Below are 17,882 nucleotides of genomic sequence, written 5' to 3' on the forward strand. Positions count from 1 at the left end.
AAATTATAAGCTGTCTGAATGTAATTCTGTTGAGGAGTGGAGAGACTTGTAGTGCATTGATGCAGCAAAGTGGTTGCAAATTTTAAAAAGTAGGAGAAAACACCTGTGTTCTGCTCGACAGGGCAGTCAATAAGCTGTGGCAAGTCCTGCCGTGACTACATTTACTGAATACAGGCTACCGCATATAGGGTTTGTATTCCTCAGGGCAGGAGGTTTAAAGGGATTGGCTAACTTTATGAAATGTGCTGGAAACAGTGCTATAATCAACCTACTAATAGGCTGTAAGAAGGGCTTCTGTGTTGCTGTTCCCTTCTAGGCAGTGCCAGTCCCTTGTGCTGACAGCTGACAATCCTCCCCCAAATATGGCTGCTGATGGAAAGACTACACCAGCAGTGATGGCCAGTTCGCATTGTTCGCCCGCGAACACATGCGGGCTGCCATCTTTTCTCACAAGTCTGGCGAGGCACAGATAAGCCCTTACCTGTGCGCGAGCCGGTCTGAAATCAAATGCGGTCACCGGGAGCAAGCAGTTCCGAGAACAGCCTTCAGAGGGCCTTCATCGGGCTGTTCTCGGAACTGCCTGCTCCCGCTGACCGCATTTGTTTCAGACCGGCTCGCAGCACAGGCACAGGCAAGGGCTTACCTGTGCCTTGCTGGACTTGTGAGAAAAGATGGCAGCCCGCATGTGTTCACGGGCGAACAATGCGAACTGGTCATTACTGTACACCAGTTCATCAGCTGCCTCCAGGAACACTGCATGGCAATGTGCATGTACAGTGTTACTCCATGGAGGCTGTGTCTACTCACGCGCCCCTCCATCAGCGAAGGGGACTTTAAAAAAAATAAATAAAAAATCTGCTCATTATTTCTTAATCTATATATTTGTTCTTCTGATACAGACCTCCTATGTCCCTTCATAGACAGATTGAAAACATAAAGGGGGAGATTTATCAACACATGCGCTTTCTACGCCTGCCTTGATATCCCCTGCATTGTTGGAAGATGCGCCACATTTATGATGAGGCGCACACCTGGTCATAAATTAGGTGCAGTCTCTGGCAGTGCACCCAATCAGAAATCTACAACAGCTCTGAGCCATCATAGATTTCTGGCTTTATTTGCAACAAAAAAACTGGTGTAAATGAAGATAAATGTGTCCGCTGTTGGCCATGCCCCTTTTTGAAAAAGTGGCAAGGGCGGCATAAAAAGAGACACTTGTGACCTTTAAAAAAAAAAAGGAAAAAGTTGCATTTAAAAAGGTGCAAACACACAGCTTTCAACTTTTTAAAGCCACTTTGCTGGCGCAAGGGAGATAATAAATCTCCCCCAAAATGCAGATTACCAGCAGGCGCCACTAGAGGGAGCTCAGTAACTCCATCCATACTATTTTGATTGAAGTAAGCTCCCATGCAGCCTCTAGTGGTGGCTGTAGATAGCCAGCATGTTATCTTTCAAATTTATGGCTATACAGAATATTAAAAGCTCTGTATTAGGCTGCATTCACATGTCCGTGGAACACGGTCCGTGTGATACCGGCCTGGACTTCTTCTGACTGCAGGAGCGCACGGCGTCATTTGTTGCTATGACGCCGCAGTACAGTAATAAGATGGTATGATCTATACCAGTGTATCACTGTACAGCGGCGGCAGCAGGAAGCGCACGGCGTCATAGCAACCAATGACGCCGTGCGCTCCTGCACTCAGAAGAAATCCAGGCCGGTATCACACGGACCGTGTTCCACGGACGTGTGAATGCAGCCTTAGAAGAATGGAAATCTGGGCACTGTAAAAAAAACAACAGGCAGCATATCATTTTGGGGCCCAAAAATGACACTTTAAGCATTATATATTTATTTATGTGTGGTTATTCTGTGTACAACGCAATACAGTATAATACATCTAGTTATTTTATGGCAATTTACCCCAAAAATTACATTTTATTTTTTGTGTAGAGCATCAGTGGACATAAACATACTGGAGTCTGTTATCCATCATTCCTTTGTGAGTTTGTCCTTCATAAGCCACCTCCTACTAGCCAGGTTGGAATCCAGTTAACCTATGGCTTGCCAATATCAGATCTCAATGTTTCAGGAAGGTTGTGAACCATCATATTCTACCAAACATGTAATTTTGAATGGAACAGCTTTGTAAAGCTCCCCCCATGTACCTGAGTGAGGCAGTCTGTTGCGGCATTTTGTCCTGCATTTTTGCCACAATCTAATAACGGAACCTCTGCCGCAGATTTGACCCTGGCCATAGAATTCCTATGCACTGGCTCTCACAGCTGTGAATACTGGGAAGCTGCACCATAATATAGCGCTAGTACCACAGTGTACAGTGCTAGGCCAGTGGTAGACAGCCTAGCATAGGAATGCTTAACCTGCGGCCCTCCAGCTGTTGCAAAACTACAACTCCCAGCATGCCCGGACAGCTTACAGCGATCAGCCTACAGTAGGCCATCGTGGGAGTTGTAGTTTTCTAACAGCTGGAGGGCTGCAGGTTGGGCGTCATTGGCCTAGCACATTGTGGGAGACTCAAATGCCTACTGACTACTTCAGAGGGCTGCACATAACATGTGCAGCATAAAGGTGGCGTCACACAAGGTCAACCTACTCAGTAAGTTATCACCACCACTTTGCTAAGCAATGCTTACCAGACCATAATTACAGGAGGGAGTATACCCAAATCAATATTCTTAGGGAGATTAAAACAATCCATGAATTGCCCATAGGAATAGCTATGTTCTGAATTATCCACGTGGAGCCCAAATGTGATCATTCATCGATGACGTCATTGACCGAAAGGTTTGCCACTCTTTGAAATGTGGGTATAGACACTGTGTGCATTACTTGAGTGGAGAAATCTTCAATGGGATCATAATCCTGGAGTCCATCTCCTGTATGAGAGGGACTGAAACGAATGAAGCAGTTAGTGTAGGATTTCAATGTGGCATGAAGTTTGAACTAATACATCTGTTGGTATAAACTGACTAGCACAGTGTACTCCGACTTTTTACAAATGAATGCACTGAATGGGGATGACATTATTCCCCTGAGAACATCCGAGGGATGACTGACCAGCAGCACCTTAGACATAATATACCAAATATTGCAAATGGCCGGTGCTGTGCATTTAGCTTAAAGGGAGTCTGTCACCAGCATTTCACTTTTTTAACCCTTCCCACAGCTCCCTAGCATGCTTACAGTTAATAAAAACGTTACCTCTGGCATCAATCCTGGACTTATAGAACGATCTTTTTTAAGATATGCAAATGAGGGCTCGCAAGTGCCCAGGGCGGCGTTGCTCTCTTAGGTGCCCTGCTTGCTCAGCCTTCTCATTGCGTCCCCCCGCCCCTTCCTACCCTCCGCCCGCCCATCCTTTCCCTCTGACCGCCTTTGTACTAATTTGTTATTCTGCCGATATCCCGCGTCTGCGCACTCATTCCTTTGGCCGGCGCATGAGCACTGCGATGCCCATTCCGTGTACGGCATCACAGTAACTATTGCGCATGCGCCGGCTAACGATGCCGATGGACCGCCTCCTTTGTTGTGTTTTCGCATCGTTAGCCGGCGCATGCGCAATAGTTACTGTGATGCCGTACAAGGAATGAGCTTCGCAGTGTGCATGCGCCGGCCAAAGGAATGAGTGCGCAGACGCGGGATATCAGCAGAACAACAAATTAGTACAAAGGCGGTCAGAGGGAAAGGATGGGCGGTCAGAGGGTAGTAAGGGGCGGGGGGACGCAATGAGAAGGCTGAGCAAGCAGGGCACCAAAGAGAGCAATGCCGCCCCTGGGCACTTGCGAGTGCATATCTTATAAAGATCGTTTTTGAGGGTTCTATAAGTCCAGGATTGATGCCAGAGGTAACGTTTTTATTAACTGTAAGCATGCTAGGGAGCTGTGGGAAGGGTTAAAAAAGTGAAATGCTGGTGACAGACTCCCTTTAAACTTTTAAAATGTGAGCAGAATGGAGCTCTGTCTCCTAGAGGGCGTTCACACGACCGTATCCGTTTTGTGCTCCACAAACACAGACATTGGCCACGTGCGTTCTTTTTGCGGATCAGCACGTCCTGCCCTTTGTCAGTAATGCCTACTCTTGTACCTGAGTGAGGCGGCCTGTTGCGGCATTTTGTCCTGCATTTTTGCCGCAATCTAATAACACAACTTCTGCTGCAGACGTGAATCTGGCCACAGAATTCCTATGCACTGGCTCTCACAGCTGTGAATACTGGGAAGCTGCACCATAATATATAGTGCTAGTACCACAGTGTACAGTGCTAGGCCAGTGGTAGACAGCCTAGCACATTATGAAAGACTCACCGAATTACATAATATTGCAAATGGCCGGTGCTGTGCATTTAGCTTAAACTTATAAAATCTGAGCAGAATGGAGCTCTTTCTCCTAGAGGGCATTTACACGACCAAATCCATTTTGTGGTCTGCAAAACACGAACATTGGCCATGTGCGTTGTTCTTTTTGTGGATCAGCACATCTTTCCCTTTGTCAGTAATGTCTACTCTTGTCCGCAAAACAGACAACGATAGCACGTTGTATCTTTTTTGCGGACCCGTGGAAGAGACATATGGATGCAGACAGAACATTGTGTGCTATACGTATCTTTTGCGACCCCAATGAAATGAATGGGTCCGCATCAGATCCGCAAAAAATATGGATTGGATGCAGACCGAAAATACATTACATGTGAATGCCCCCTTGGAGTCTTCTATTTGGTAAGGTAACCTAGCTGGAATTCTGCTAAAAAAAAGGAACATAGCTTGGAAACAAAGGGTAGATTTATCAAACTGTCTTTATTGCTAATAGCAACCAATCCCATTGCAGCCAGTCTTCAGAAATCTGTCCAAAGAGTACAGCTTTTCCACTTTCAAAATAATACTAACTAAATGCTCACTTAGAATCTAAGATTTTCCAGATCTTGGACTGTCAAGTCCATAAATGAGATGTGTGTGTGGTACCTGTGTAGTAGACACATTCATCCCAGCCATCTTTCTGCCAGGCCGAGTTCCTTATGTCATCCCTGGACTGCAGATCACTGTATGCTACAATAAAAAGGACAGAGATAGCTAAGAACCATGTTACCAAATATTGCATTAATTACTGCAGTATGGAGCTTATGGCCCACATCATGTAGATAGAAAATCCAGCACTTTTAAAGTGTTGGTCCTTTTGGCAGAAGAAAGACTATACATATATATATTTTACCCCACAAATGGTGGACCATGTATAGCTGTCCAATCTGCGAGAAAAATCCAGCTACAGCTTCACTACCGTCCTGCCGATATCGAATTGCACGAGCCCTGAGACACAGAAACAAACCGCACAGGTCATACTAAAACAGGCATTTACCAACTGCATATCAATCACTAACATACTGCCAAAAAGCACAAACGTGGGTCTTTTATCAAATATAATACAGGCTACAATAATTTATAAGATGGATGTATACTACAGGCTACAATAATTTATAAGATGGATGTATACTACAGGCTACAATAATTTATAAGATGGATGTGTACTACAGGCTGCAATAATTTATAAGATGGATGTATACTACAGGCTGCAATAATTTATAAGATGATGTGTACTACAGGCTACAATAATTTATAAGATGGATGTGTAATACAGGCTACAATAATTTAGAAGATGTATGTATATACAGGCTACAATAATTTATAACATGGATGTATACTACAGGCTACAATAATTTATAACATGGATGTATACTACAGGCTACAATAATTTATAACATGGATGTGTACTACAGGCTGCAATAATTTATAAGATGATGTGTACTACAGGCTACAATAATTTATAAGATGGATGTATATACAGGCTACAATAATTTATAAGATGATGTGTACTACAGGCTACAATAATTTATAACATGGATGTATACTACAGGCTACAATAATTTATAACATGGATGTGTACTACAGGCTACAATAATTTATAAGATGGATGTATACTACAGGCTACAATAATTTTTGAGATGGATGTGTACTACAGGCTGCAATAATTTATAAGATGGATGTATACTACAGGCTGCAATAATTTATAAGATGTATGTATACTACAGGCTACAATAATTTATAAGATGGATGTGTACTACAGGCTACAATAATTTATAAGATGGATGTGTACTACAGGCTACAATAATTTATAAGATGGATGTAAATACAGGCTACAATAATTTATAAGATGGATGTATACTACAGGCTGCAATAATTTATAAGATGTATGTATACTACAGGCTACAATAATTTATAAGATGGATGTATACTACAGGCTACAATAATTTATAAGATGGATGTGTACTACAGGCTACAATAATTTATAAGATGGATGTATATACAGGCTACAATAATTTATAAGATGGATGTGTAATACAGGCTACAATAATTTAGAAGATGTATGTGTACTACAGGCTACAATAATTTATAACATGGATGTATACTACAGGCTACAATAATTTATAAGATGGATGTGTAATACAGGCTACAATAATTTAGAAGATGTATGTATATACAGGCTACAATAATTTATAACATGGATGTATACTACAGGCTACAATAATTTATAACATGGATGTGTACTACAGGCTACAATAATTTATAACATGGATGTATATACAGGCTACAATAATTTATAAGATGTATGTATACTACAGGCTACAATAATTTATAAGATGTATGTATATACAGGCTACAATAATTTATAAGATGGATGTATACTACAGGCTACAATAATTTATAAGATGGATGTATACTACAGGCTACAATAATTTATAAGATGGATGTATACTACAGGCTACAATAATTTATAAGATGGATGTGTACTACAGGCTGCAATAATTTATAAGATGGATGTATACTACAGGCTGCAATAATTTATAAGATGATGTGTACTACAGGCTACAATAATTTATAAGATGGATGTGTAATACAGGCTACAATAATTTAGAAGATGTATGTATATACAGGCTACAATAATTTATAACATGGATGTATACTACAGGCTACAATAATTTATAACATGGATGTATACTACAGGCTACAATAATTTATAACATGGATGTGTACTACAGGCTGCAATAATTTATAAGATGATGTGTACTACAGGCTACAATAATTTATAAGATGGATGTATATACAGGCTACAATAATTTATAAGATGATGTGTACTACAGGCTACAATAATTTATAACATGGATGTATACTACAGGCTACAATAATTTATAACATGGATGTGTACTACAGGCTACAATAATTTATAAGATGGATGTATACTACAGGCTACAATAATTTTTGAGATGGATGTGTACTACAGGCTGCAATAATTTATAAGATGGATGTATACTACAGGCTGCAATAATTTATAAGATGTATGTATACTACAGGCTACAATAATTTATAAGATGGATGTGTACTACAGGCTACAATAATTTATAAGATGGATGTGTACTACAGGCTACAATAATTTATAAGATGGATGTAAATACAGGCTACAATAATTTATAAGATGGATGTATACTACAGGCTGCAATAATTTATAAGATGTATGTATACTACAGGCTACAATAATTTATAAGATGGATGTATACTACAGGCTACAATAATTTATAAGATGGATGTGTACTACAGGCTACAATAATTTATAAGATGGATGTATATACAGGCTACAATAATTTATAAGATGGATGTGTAATACAGGCTACAATAATTTAGAAGATGTATGTGTACTACAGGCTACAATAATTTATAACATGGATGTATACTACAGGCTACAATAATTTATAAGATGGATGTGTAATACAGGCTACAATAATTTAGAAGATGTATGTATATACAGGCTACAATAATTTATAACATGGATGTATACTACAGGCTACAATAATTTATAACATGGATGTGTACTACAGGCTACAATAATTTATAACATGGATGTATATACAGGCTACAATAATTTATAAGATGTATGTATACTACAGGCTACAATAATTTATAAGATGTATGTATATACAGGCTACAATAATTTATAAGATGGATGTATACTACAGGCTACAATAATTTATAAGATGTATGTGTACTACAGGCTACAATAATTTATAAGATGGATGTATATACAGGCTACAATAATTTAGAAGATGTATGTATATACAGGCTACAATAATTTATAACATGGATGTGTACTACAGGCTACAATAATTTATAACATGGATGTGTACTACAGGCTGCAATAATTTATAAGATGTATGTATACTACAGGCTACAATAATTTATAAGATGTATGTGTAATACAGGCTACAATAATTTATAAGATGGATGTATACTACAGGCTACAATAATTTATAAGATGGATGTGTACTACAGGCTACAATAATTTATAAGATGGATGTATATACAGGCTACAATAATTTAGAAGATGTATGTATATACAGGCTACAATAATTTATAAGATGGATGTATAATACAGGCTACAATAATTTATAAGATGATGTGTACTACAGGCTACAATAATTTATAAGATGTATGTATACTACAGGCTACAATAATTTATAAGATGATGTGTACTACAGGCTACAATAATTTATAAGATGTATGTATACTACAGGCTGCAATAATTTATAAGATGAATGTGTACTACAAGCTACAATAATTTATAAGATGATGTGTACTACAGGCTACAATAATTTATAAGATGGATGTGCAATACAGGCTACAATAATTTACAAGATGGATGTATAATGCCGTTCTAAAATTTTCTGTGGGGCTCAGTCATGTCTATGGGAGCCTCCAACTGTTCCCCAAGAGCGAAGGGGATAAGGCTTGGGCATTTGGATTTTAATGTGTATGGGACAATCGGGAGAGGTAGGTGTCAGCTGAACAAGCATTCAGGTGACAGCTATCTGATGTGTATCACTGGCCTAAGCAGTAGCCTATTTGCCTCTTATAATTAGCATTTTTGTAGTAGCTTCTCAAAAATGCATATCATGGTATCTAACTGGCTACCATTGTGTCGAAACAGCATTCTACACCCTTTTTGTGATAAGCCAACAATTATTGATGAGGGCCAAAGACACATGTGCTGGGAGCTCTCCCTGTCTACACATGAGAAGCATGATGTAGCCTAGCGGTGCATTCATATGACAGTGGGACGACTGCGCCTGTGTTGCGGACCACAACTGTCCGGGAAGCAGACGGAAACATATAGAAGTGCTTCTGAGTCTCTGCCTCCACAGCACAATAGATAGGACATGTCCTATTTTTTGCCATATCTTGCGGTTCGCTGACCCATTGAAGTCAAAGGCTCCGCACCGCAATGCGAGGATGCACTTGGCTGGTGCCCGGGTTTAGCAAACTAATGGTTTGCGGTTCGCAAGATGGGCACGGCAGTCCCATGGTCGTGTAAATGCAGCCTAATTAGGAGTTTCCACAAGGCTAATTTAAAGTGAAAAACAATATGGCTACACTTCTAATTTGCCATAAATGGTGACTGCAACTGAATACAAACATGGCAGTGTACGTAAAAGAAACGTAAAAGTTGTGGCTGATGCCCCAACTTCTGATTTACTAATAAATGGCCAATGTTATGCTCTGGCTGTAAATCCTCTTTAAGGCCTCATGCACACGACCGTTGTTGGGTTCCGTGTCCGTTGTTCCGTTTTCCGTGATTTTCGGCGGACCCATTGACTTTCAATGGGTCAGTTGAAAACTCGGAAAATGCACCATTTGTCATCCTGATCCGTGTTTCCAGTCCGTGAAAAAAAAACGGGACCTGTCCTATTTTTTTCATGGACAACGGTTCGCAGACCCATTCAAGTCAATGGGTCCGTGAAAAAACACGGAGGCACACAAGATTGTCATCCGCGTCCATGTCCGTTTTTTTCCTATCATTTTCAAGGCAAACTTGACTTAGATTTTTTTTTTCACTTTTCATATCTGGTGATCCTCCAAAAATCAAGGAAGACACACGAAAAAAAAAAAAAACGGACACGGATCACGGAACAATGGAACCCCGTTTCGCGGACCGTGAAAAAATACTGTTGTATGCATGAGGCCTAAGACAAACATTTTTACAAGTTTTTGAATAGCAATTATTGGTCCAATGTGTTGTGTCCTTACCAGTGGTTACCCCATTCAATCATGGTTCCAGGCTGGAAAAGAAACAAAAGCATGTCCCATGTAGCAAAATGGAAAGTTTTAAGAGGGCAGTACTAACAATTCAATCTAAATTAGGCGGAAGGCTTAAAGGGGTTGTCTCACTTCAGTAAGTGGCATTTATCATGTAGAGGAAGTTAATACAAGCCACTTCCTAATGTATTGTTATTATCCATATTGCTTCCTTTGCTGGCTGGATTCATATTTCCATCACATTATACTCTGCTCGTTTCCATGGTCACAGACCACCCTGCAATCCATCAGTGGTAGTCATGCTTGCACACTATAGGAAAAAAGGTCTGCCTCTCTGGTGACCGGAACCGTGGGAGCGCGCATAGTCCTGTTTCCTTTTTTAAGTATGCAAGCACGGCCAGTGCTGATGGATTACAGGGTGGTCGGAACCATGGAAACGAGCAGTGTATAGTGTGATGGAAAAATTAATCCAGCGAGCAAAGGAGGTAATATGGACAATAACAATACATTAGTAAGTGCCTTGTATTAAAAATTCTTTACATAATAAATGCCATTTTTGAAGTGACAAAACGAGGTTTCCAGGATTCTTTTTTTAAATTTTCACTTCCGTCCAAAATACCTGGGGAGAAATCCATACTCCCCTACTGCTCACCGCTCCGCTCTGGCCTCCCTTCACTGGTATTCTGGTTCCAGTCTGTCAACTTCCAAATGTACACGGTCATTTGCACTACTGCAGCCGATAACGGGCCTCAGTGGTGACTTGTCCCCAAGTGGCATGAGACACATCTGCGACATGCCGCCTAGGTACACATCACCGCTTAGACTAGTCATTGGCTGCAGCCGCACATGTGACCCTGTCCGGGGACAGGAGGACAAGTGAAGAGAGGAAGGGAGCTGCAGTAGCGCGGAGAGTCGAGTGGATTCAAATTTGGAAAATAAATCCTGGGCAACTCCTTTAAACACAAAAATCAGTAGCTGCTGTACATGGCATCACAGTATCGGCACAAAGCAGAGCTGTGCATTGCTGAGGTGTCCAAAATCCAGGCAAACACATTCCATGTAACATTTCACAACTGTACGCAAATTGTTTCAACATGCACATATACTAATTATCAGTGATTATCTGATGCTTATGAGATCAGTAGTACAGTGCAAGTATAGTGTATGGAACGTTCAGACAGCAAACATGTCATACAATTATAGTGGGAAAATATTTACTGCATCTGGGTAAAAAGTATGCAGATCATGCATATAGACATCTATAACATATCCATGAGCTGTTAAAGGGATGTCTCACTTTAGCAAATGGCATTTATTATGTAGAGGAAGTTACTACAAGGTACTTACTAATGTAGTGTAATTGTCCATATTGCCTCCTTTTCTGGCTGGATTCATATTTCCATCACATTATACACTGCTTGTTTCCATCAGTGGTGGTCGTGCTTGCAGACTATAGGAAAAAGCACTAGCCTATGTGTGCTCCCACGGCCCTGGCCACCTGGTGCTTTTTCTTATAGTGTGCAAGCACGACCCCCACTGATGGATTGCAGGGTGGTCGTAACCGTGGAAACAATCAGTGTATAATGCGATGGAAAAATGAATCCAGACAGCAAAAAAGGCAATATGGACAATAACAAAACATTAGTAAGTGACTTGTATTAAATTTGTCTACATGATAAATGCCAATTGGTGAAGTGAGACAAGCCTTTAAGCTAGTGAGCAGTAACAGCACCTGCTATACAGCCCCTGCAACAGAATTGGGGCCATACACTGCATCAATGCACCAACTTGCATACACTGCAAAATGTAAGGGAAGCCTTGTTTCTGTAGCTCTTAAAGGGTAACTGTCATGTTTTCATAAAAAAAAAAAAAAAAAAAAAAATCTATTTTAGTATATGTTACTGCTGCAGTAGCATTATGCATAAAGTAATCTTTAGTTTCTTCACATACCACTGTTTTCCTTGCGTTTTTCCCTTAGTTACGGCTGCTTAAACATTTGCCATATGAGGACCTTCTCAAGATGGCTCCTCTGCCAGTTCTCTGAGGCCAAAACTGCTTTTCCTCACTTCCCATACACACTTGCTGTAGCCAGCAGCTCCCTGCCAGCCAGATTGGATTACTAAGAGACACGCCTCCTCACTCTGAAGCCTAATGCAGGCATGCAGTGTAAAGGACCGCCCCTCTGTCTTCTGTTTATACTAAAAGGAAGACAGACAAGCCTTGCAACGGTCTTTTAAGGGAGCAGTGGAATCGGACAGGAGACATTAATGAAAGCTGTTATTAGAAGGTAATTACAGATCTTTTGACAATCATTGACAGACTAACTCAGGTATACATGCCTAACTCTAATAAAAATCTAATTAAAAAAAAAATAATAATATGACAGTTACCCTTTAACCCCTTAAGGACCGGGCTCATTTTCACCTTAAGGACCAGGCCATTTTTTGCAAATCTGACCAGTGTCACTTTAAGTGCTCATAACTTTAAAACGCTTTGACTTATCCAGGCCATTCTGAGATTGTTTTTTCGTCACATATTGTACTTCATGACACTGGTAAAATGAAGTCAAAAAATTTTTTTTTTTTGCACAAAAAAATACCTAATTTACCAAAAATTTGAAAAAAATTAGCAAATTTCAAAGTTTCAGTTTCTCTACTTCTGTAAAACATAGTAATACCCCAAAAAATTGTGATGACTTTACATTCTCCATATGTCTACTTCATGTTTGAATTGTTTTGGGAATGATATTTTATTTTTTGGGGATGTTATAAGGCTTAGAAGTTTAGAAGCAAATCTTGAAATTTTTCAGAAATTTACAAAAACTCAATTTTTAGCGACCAGTTCAGGTCTGAAGTCACTTTGCGAGGCTTACATAATAGAAACCACCCAAAAATGACCCCATCTAAGAAACTACACCCCTCAAGGTATTCAAAACTGATTTTTCATACATTGTTAACCCTTTAGGTGTTGCACAAGAGTTATTGGCAAATGGGGAGGAAATTTGAGAATTTCATATTTTTGTCAAATTTTTCATTTTAACCCATTTTTTCCACTAACAAAGCAAGGGTTAACAGCCAAACAAGATTGTATCTTTATTGCCCTGACTCTGCCGTTTACAGAAACACCCAATATGTGGCCATAAACTACTGTACGGCCACACAGCGGGGCGTAGAGTGAAAGGTGCGCCGTTTGGTTTTTGGAAGGCTGATTTTTATAAACTGGTTTTTTGACACCATGTCCCATTTGAAGCCCCCTGATGCACCCCTAGAGGAGAAACTCCCTAAAAGTGACCTCATCTAAGAAACTACACCCCTCAAGGTATTCAAAACTGATTTTACATACGTCGTTAACCCTTTAGGTGTTGCACAAGAGTTATTGGCAAATGGGGATGAAATTTGAGAATTTCATTTTTTTGCCTAATTTTCAATTTTAACCCATTTTTTCCACTAACAAAGCAAGGGTTAACAGCCAAACAAGATTGTATCTTTATTGCCCTGACTCTGCCATTTACAGAAACACCCCATATGTGGCCGTAAACTACTGTACGGCCACACAGCGGGGCGTAGAGTGAAAGGTGCGCCGTTTGGTTTTTGGAAGCCAGATTTTGCTGGACTGGTTTTTTGACACCATGTCCCATTTGAAGCCCCCCTGATGCACCCCTAGAGTAGAAACTCCATAAAAGTGACCCCATCTAAGAAACTACACCCCTCAAGGTATTCAAAACTGATTTTACAAACTTTGTTAACCCTTTAGGTGTTGCACAAGATTTAATGGAAAATAGAGACACAATTTCAAAATTTCACATTTTTGGCAGATTTTCCATTTTAATTTTTTTTTCCAGTTACAAAGCAAGGGTTAACAGCCAAACAAAACTCAATATTTATGGCCCTTATTCTGTAGTTTACAGAAACACCCCATATGTGGTCGTAAACCGCTGTACGGGCACACGGCAGGGTGCAGAAGGAAAGGAATGCCATACGGTTTCTGGAAGGCAGATTTTGCTGGACTGTTTTTTTTGACACCATGTCCCATTTGAAGACCCCCTGATGCACCCCTAGAGTAGAAACTCCAAAAAAGTGACTCCATTTTAGAAACTACGGGATAGGGTGGCAGTATTCTTAGTACTAGTTTAGGGTACATATGATTTTTGGTTGCTCTATATTACACTTTTTGTGCAGCAAGGTAACAAGAAATAGCTTTTTTGGCACGTTTTTTTTTTTTGTTATTTACAACATTCATCTGACAGGTTAGATCATGGGGTAATTTTATAGAGCAGGTTGTCACGGACGCGGCGATACCTAATATGTATACATTATTTTTTATTTATGTAAGTTTTATACAATAACTTCATTTTTAAAACCAAAAAAATGTTTTAGTGTCTCCATATTCTAAGAGCCATAGTTTTTTCAGTTTTTGGGCGATTATCTTGAGTAGGGTCTCATTTTTTGCGGGATGAGATGACGGTTTGATTGGCACTATTTTGGGGTGCATATGACTTTTTGATCGCTTGCTATTACACTTTTTGTGACGTAAGATGGCAAAAAATGGCTTTTTTTAGACTGTTTTTATTTTTATTTTTTTACGGTGGTCATCTGAGGGGTTAGGTCATGTGATATTTTTATAGAGCCGGTCGATACGGACGCGGCGATACCTAATATGTATACTTTTTTTTTATTTATGTAAGTTTTACAGAATGAGTTCATTTTTGAAAAAAAAAAAATCATGTTTTAGTGTCTCCATAGTCTAAGAGCCATAGTTTTTTCAGCTTTTGGGCGATTATCTTGAGTAGGGTCTCATTTTTTGCGGGATGAGATGACGGTTTGATTGGTACTATTTTGGCGTACATGCGACTTTTTTGATCACTTTTATTACCTTTTTTGGAAAGTAAGGTGGGCAAAATTTCAATTTTCTCATAGTTTTTATTTTTTTATTTTTATGGCGTTCACCGTGCGGGGAAAGTAACATGACCATTTTATAGATCAGGTCGTTACGGACGCGGCGATACCTAATATGTGTAGTTTATTTTATTTTTTTAATTTTTATTCAGTGATAAATGTTTTTTTTTTATCTTAACTTTTTTCACTTTTTTTTACATTTTTTTGACCCAGACCCACTTGGTTCTTGAAGATCCAGTGGGTCTGGTGTCTGTATAATACAGTACAGAACAATATATATTGTTCTGTACTGTATTTTACTTACACTGAACAGATCTATGCTTTCAGCACAGATCTGTTCAGCACCATGGACAGCAGGACGCCTGAGCAGGCGTCCTGTTGCCATGGGAACCCTCCCCGTCTGCTCAGAACTTCGCAGACGGGGAAGGGTAAGCACAGGGCTGAGGGGGGCTCTCTGGGGGCTCTCTCCCTCTCCATCGGGGGGCTGCAAAGGCACAGCAGCCCCCCGATGGAGAGGGAGGGAGCTCCCTGACCGATGACAGTTAACTTTTTCCATACAGCGGTCCGTACGGACCGCGGTATGGAAAGGGTTAAACGGCTGACATCTTCACACATGTCAGCCGTTTATACCAGGGTGCCAGCAATGTGCTGGCACCCTGGTACAACCACTAGAAGCCAACGATCGTTCATGGGGAGGCGGGCGGGGGATCGCGATCCCGCCTGCCGCACCGCCCGCCTCCCGCACCGCCCCCACCGCATGCGACACCCCCCCCGCACCACCCTCCGGCATAAAATCGTGCAGGGGTGCAGGGGGGGGTGAAAAATATTTATTTTAGCCACGCTAAAGTTTCTGATCGCCGCGGTCAGGGACCGCGGCGATCAGAAACTGCAAAAAGCGCAGCAAACCGCAGGTCTGAATTGACCTGCGGTTTGCTGCGATCGCCGATACGGGGGGGTCAAATGACCCCCCCTGGCGTTGTCACAGGATGCCGGCTGAAGGATTTCAGCCGAAATCCCGTTCCAATTAACCCCTGGGGCGCCGGAATACAGATTTTAAGTCAGGACGTACCGGTACGTCCTGGGTCCTTAAGGACTCGGGAAATAGGGCGTACCGGTACGTCCTAGGTCCTTAAGGGGTTAAAGAGAGTTTCACGATACTGGTAACCTATCCTCTAGGCAAGTCATCAAAATCAGAATGGAGGTCCAACTTTTGGCACCCCCGCTGATCGGCAGTTTGAAGGGGTCACAGCTCAAGCGAGTGCTGCATCCTCTTCAATGTTGGAACATGTTCTATCTTTTTGCGGAACGGCCGGATCGTGGACACATTAAAGGGAATAGATGCGCGATCCGCTGCGGCTGCCCCACGGTTGGTGTTCGTGCATTGCGGCCCACAGGAGGACTTAGAAATTAGGTTGGGAGTGATAACAACTGAAAGTGAAAGCAGGGACGGGACGAAACTCCACGGAAGCACTCCGTAGTGCTTCCGTAGGGTTCCGTTACGCATCTCCGGACCCATTGAAGTGAATGAGTCCGCATCCGTGATGTGGAATGCCCACGGAACGGCGCCTGTGTATTGTGGATCCGCAAATGTGGTCCGCAATACGGCAACGGGGCGCACAAGAGGCCTAACAGTCACACCTTCTGAAGTACAGGAAATAATGCTGTGGTTCTGGTCTTGTTTTTAAGCTTAGAGAGTGTCAATTAAGAGTGCTTTCAAATAAGACCAGGTCCATATCTCTAGCTGCTACCAGTCCTGAGATATGAGGGGTTAAAGCAGCCCTCTCTCACCCTGCTGCCCAAGCAGAGCTCAGGCAAAACTGTTACGTGGTTAAAGGGGTTGTCCCATCTTACCGTTTTTTTTTGGAGTTATGGAAGCAGCGTACCTTGTTCTGCTATGCTGTTTGCATAGTTCCCATTCACTACAATGGGAGTTACGGAAACAGCAATGTGCCTGCCTGCTCGGCTGCTTCTGTAAGCCCGACCAACTAGGGCCAGTACCAAGTCTCATCTTGTTGTAGAAACAGCAAGATGGGACACCCTCTAAGTGGTGGTCCGACATGCAGTATACATGAATGAAGAATGTAAAGGCAGGCCACCAGAGGGACTCTGAGGGGTACCTATTGATTACTTGTTTATTCTGTCAATTGTTTTATAATCTCATACAAAAAGTGTTCACAACTTAGAAATATGCCTTAACCCCTTAAGGACGCAGGGCGTATCGGTACGCCCTATTTCCCGAGTCCTTAAGGACTCAGGGCGTACCGGTACGTCCTAACTTGAAATCAGTATTCCGGCGCCCGAGGGGTTAAACGGAACGGGATTTCGGCTGAAATCCTTCAGCCGGCATCCTGTGACAACGCCAGGGGGGGTCATGTGACCCCCCCGTGTCGGCGATCGCAGCAAACCGCAGGTCAATTCAGACCTGCGGTTTGCTGCGCTTTTTGCAGTTTCTGATGCCCGCGGTCCCTGACCGCGGGGATCAGAAACTTTTGAGTGCCTATAATCTATATTTTTCACCCCCCCCCTGCACCCCTGCACGATTTTATGCCGGCGGGTGGTGCGGGGGGGGTGTCGCAGGCGGTGGGGGCGTTGCGGGAGGCGGGCGGTGCGGCAGGCGGGATCGCGATCCCCCGCCCGCCTCCCCATGAATGATCGTTGGTGTCTAGTGGTTATTCCAGGGTGCCAGCACATTGCTGGCACCCTGGTATAAACGGCTGACATCTGTGCAGATGTCAGCCGTTTAACCCTTTCCATACCGCGGTCCGTACGGACCGCTGTATGGAAAAAGTTAACTGTCGTCGGTCAGGGAGCTCCCTCCCTCTCCATCGGGGGGCTGCT

General features: G+C 41.8%; 1 protein-coding gene across 3 annotated transcripts in view; it reads right to left on the reverse strand.

Annotated features, from left to right (window-relative positions):
- Positions 1-1,240: 1,240 nt before the first annotated feature.
- Positions 1,241-17,882, reverse strand: part of NIPSNAP2 (nipsnap homolog 2) — a 59,157-nt gene continuing 42,515 nt past the window's right edge. The window contains exons 7-11 of one of the 3 annotated variants that reach the window (XR_005777617.1): positions 10,141-10,172; positions 5,222-5,316; positions 4,975-5,058; positions 1,834-2,909; positions 1,241-1,545 (exon numbers count right to left, since the gene is read on the reverse strand). Coding sequence is in view for 1 of the 3 variants with exons in the window: in XM_040424812.1 (XP_040280746.1) it covers positions 2,845-2,909; positions 4,975-5,058; positions 5,222-5,316; positions 10,141-10,172 (276 nt within the window). In the remaining 2 variants the exon portion in view is untranslated. Of the gene's footprint in view, positions 1,549-1,829; positions 2,910-4,974; positions 5,059-5,221; positions 5,317-10,140; positions 10,173-17,882 lie in introns of those variants that run through there. The other 2 variants (XR_005777618.1, XM_040424812.1) reach the window with 2 other exon arrangements.

The sequence above is a fragment of the Bufo bufo genome, chromosome 3 (genome assembly GCF_905171765.1).
Source record: "Bufo bufo chromosome 3, aBufBuf1.1, whole genome shotgun sequence".
NCBI classification, from domain to species: domain Eukaryota; kingdom Metazoa; phylum Chordata; class Amphibia; order Anura; family Bufonidae; genus Bufo; species Bufo bufo.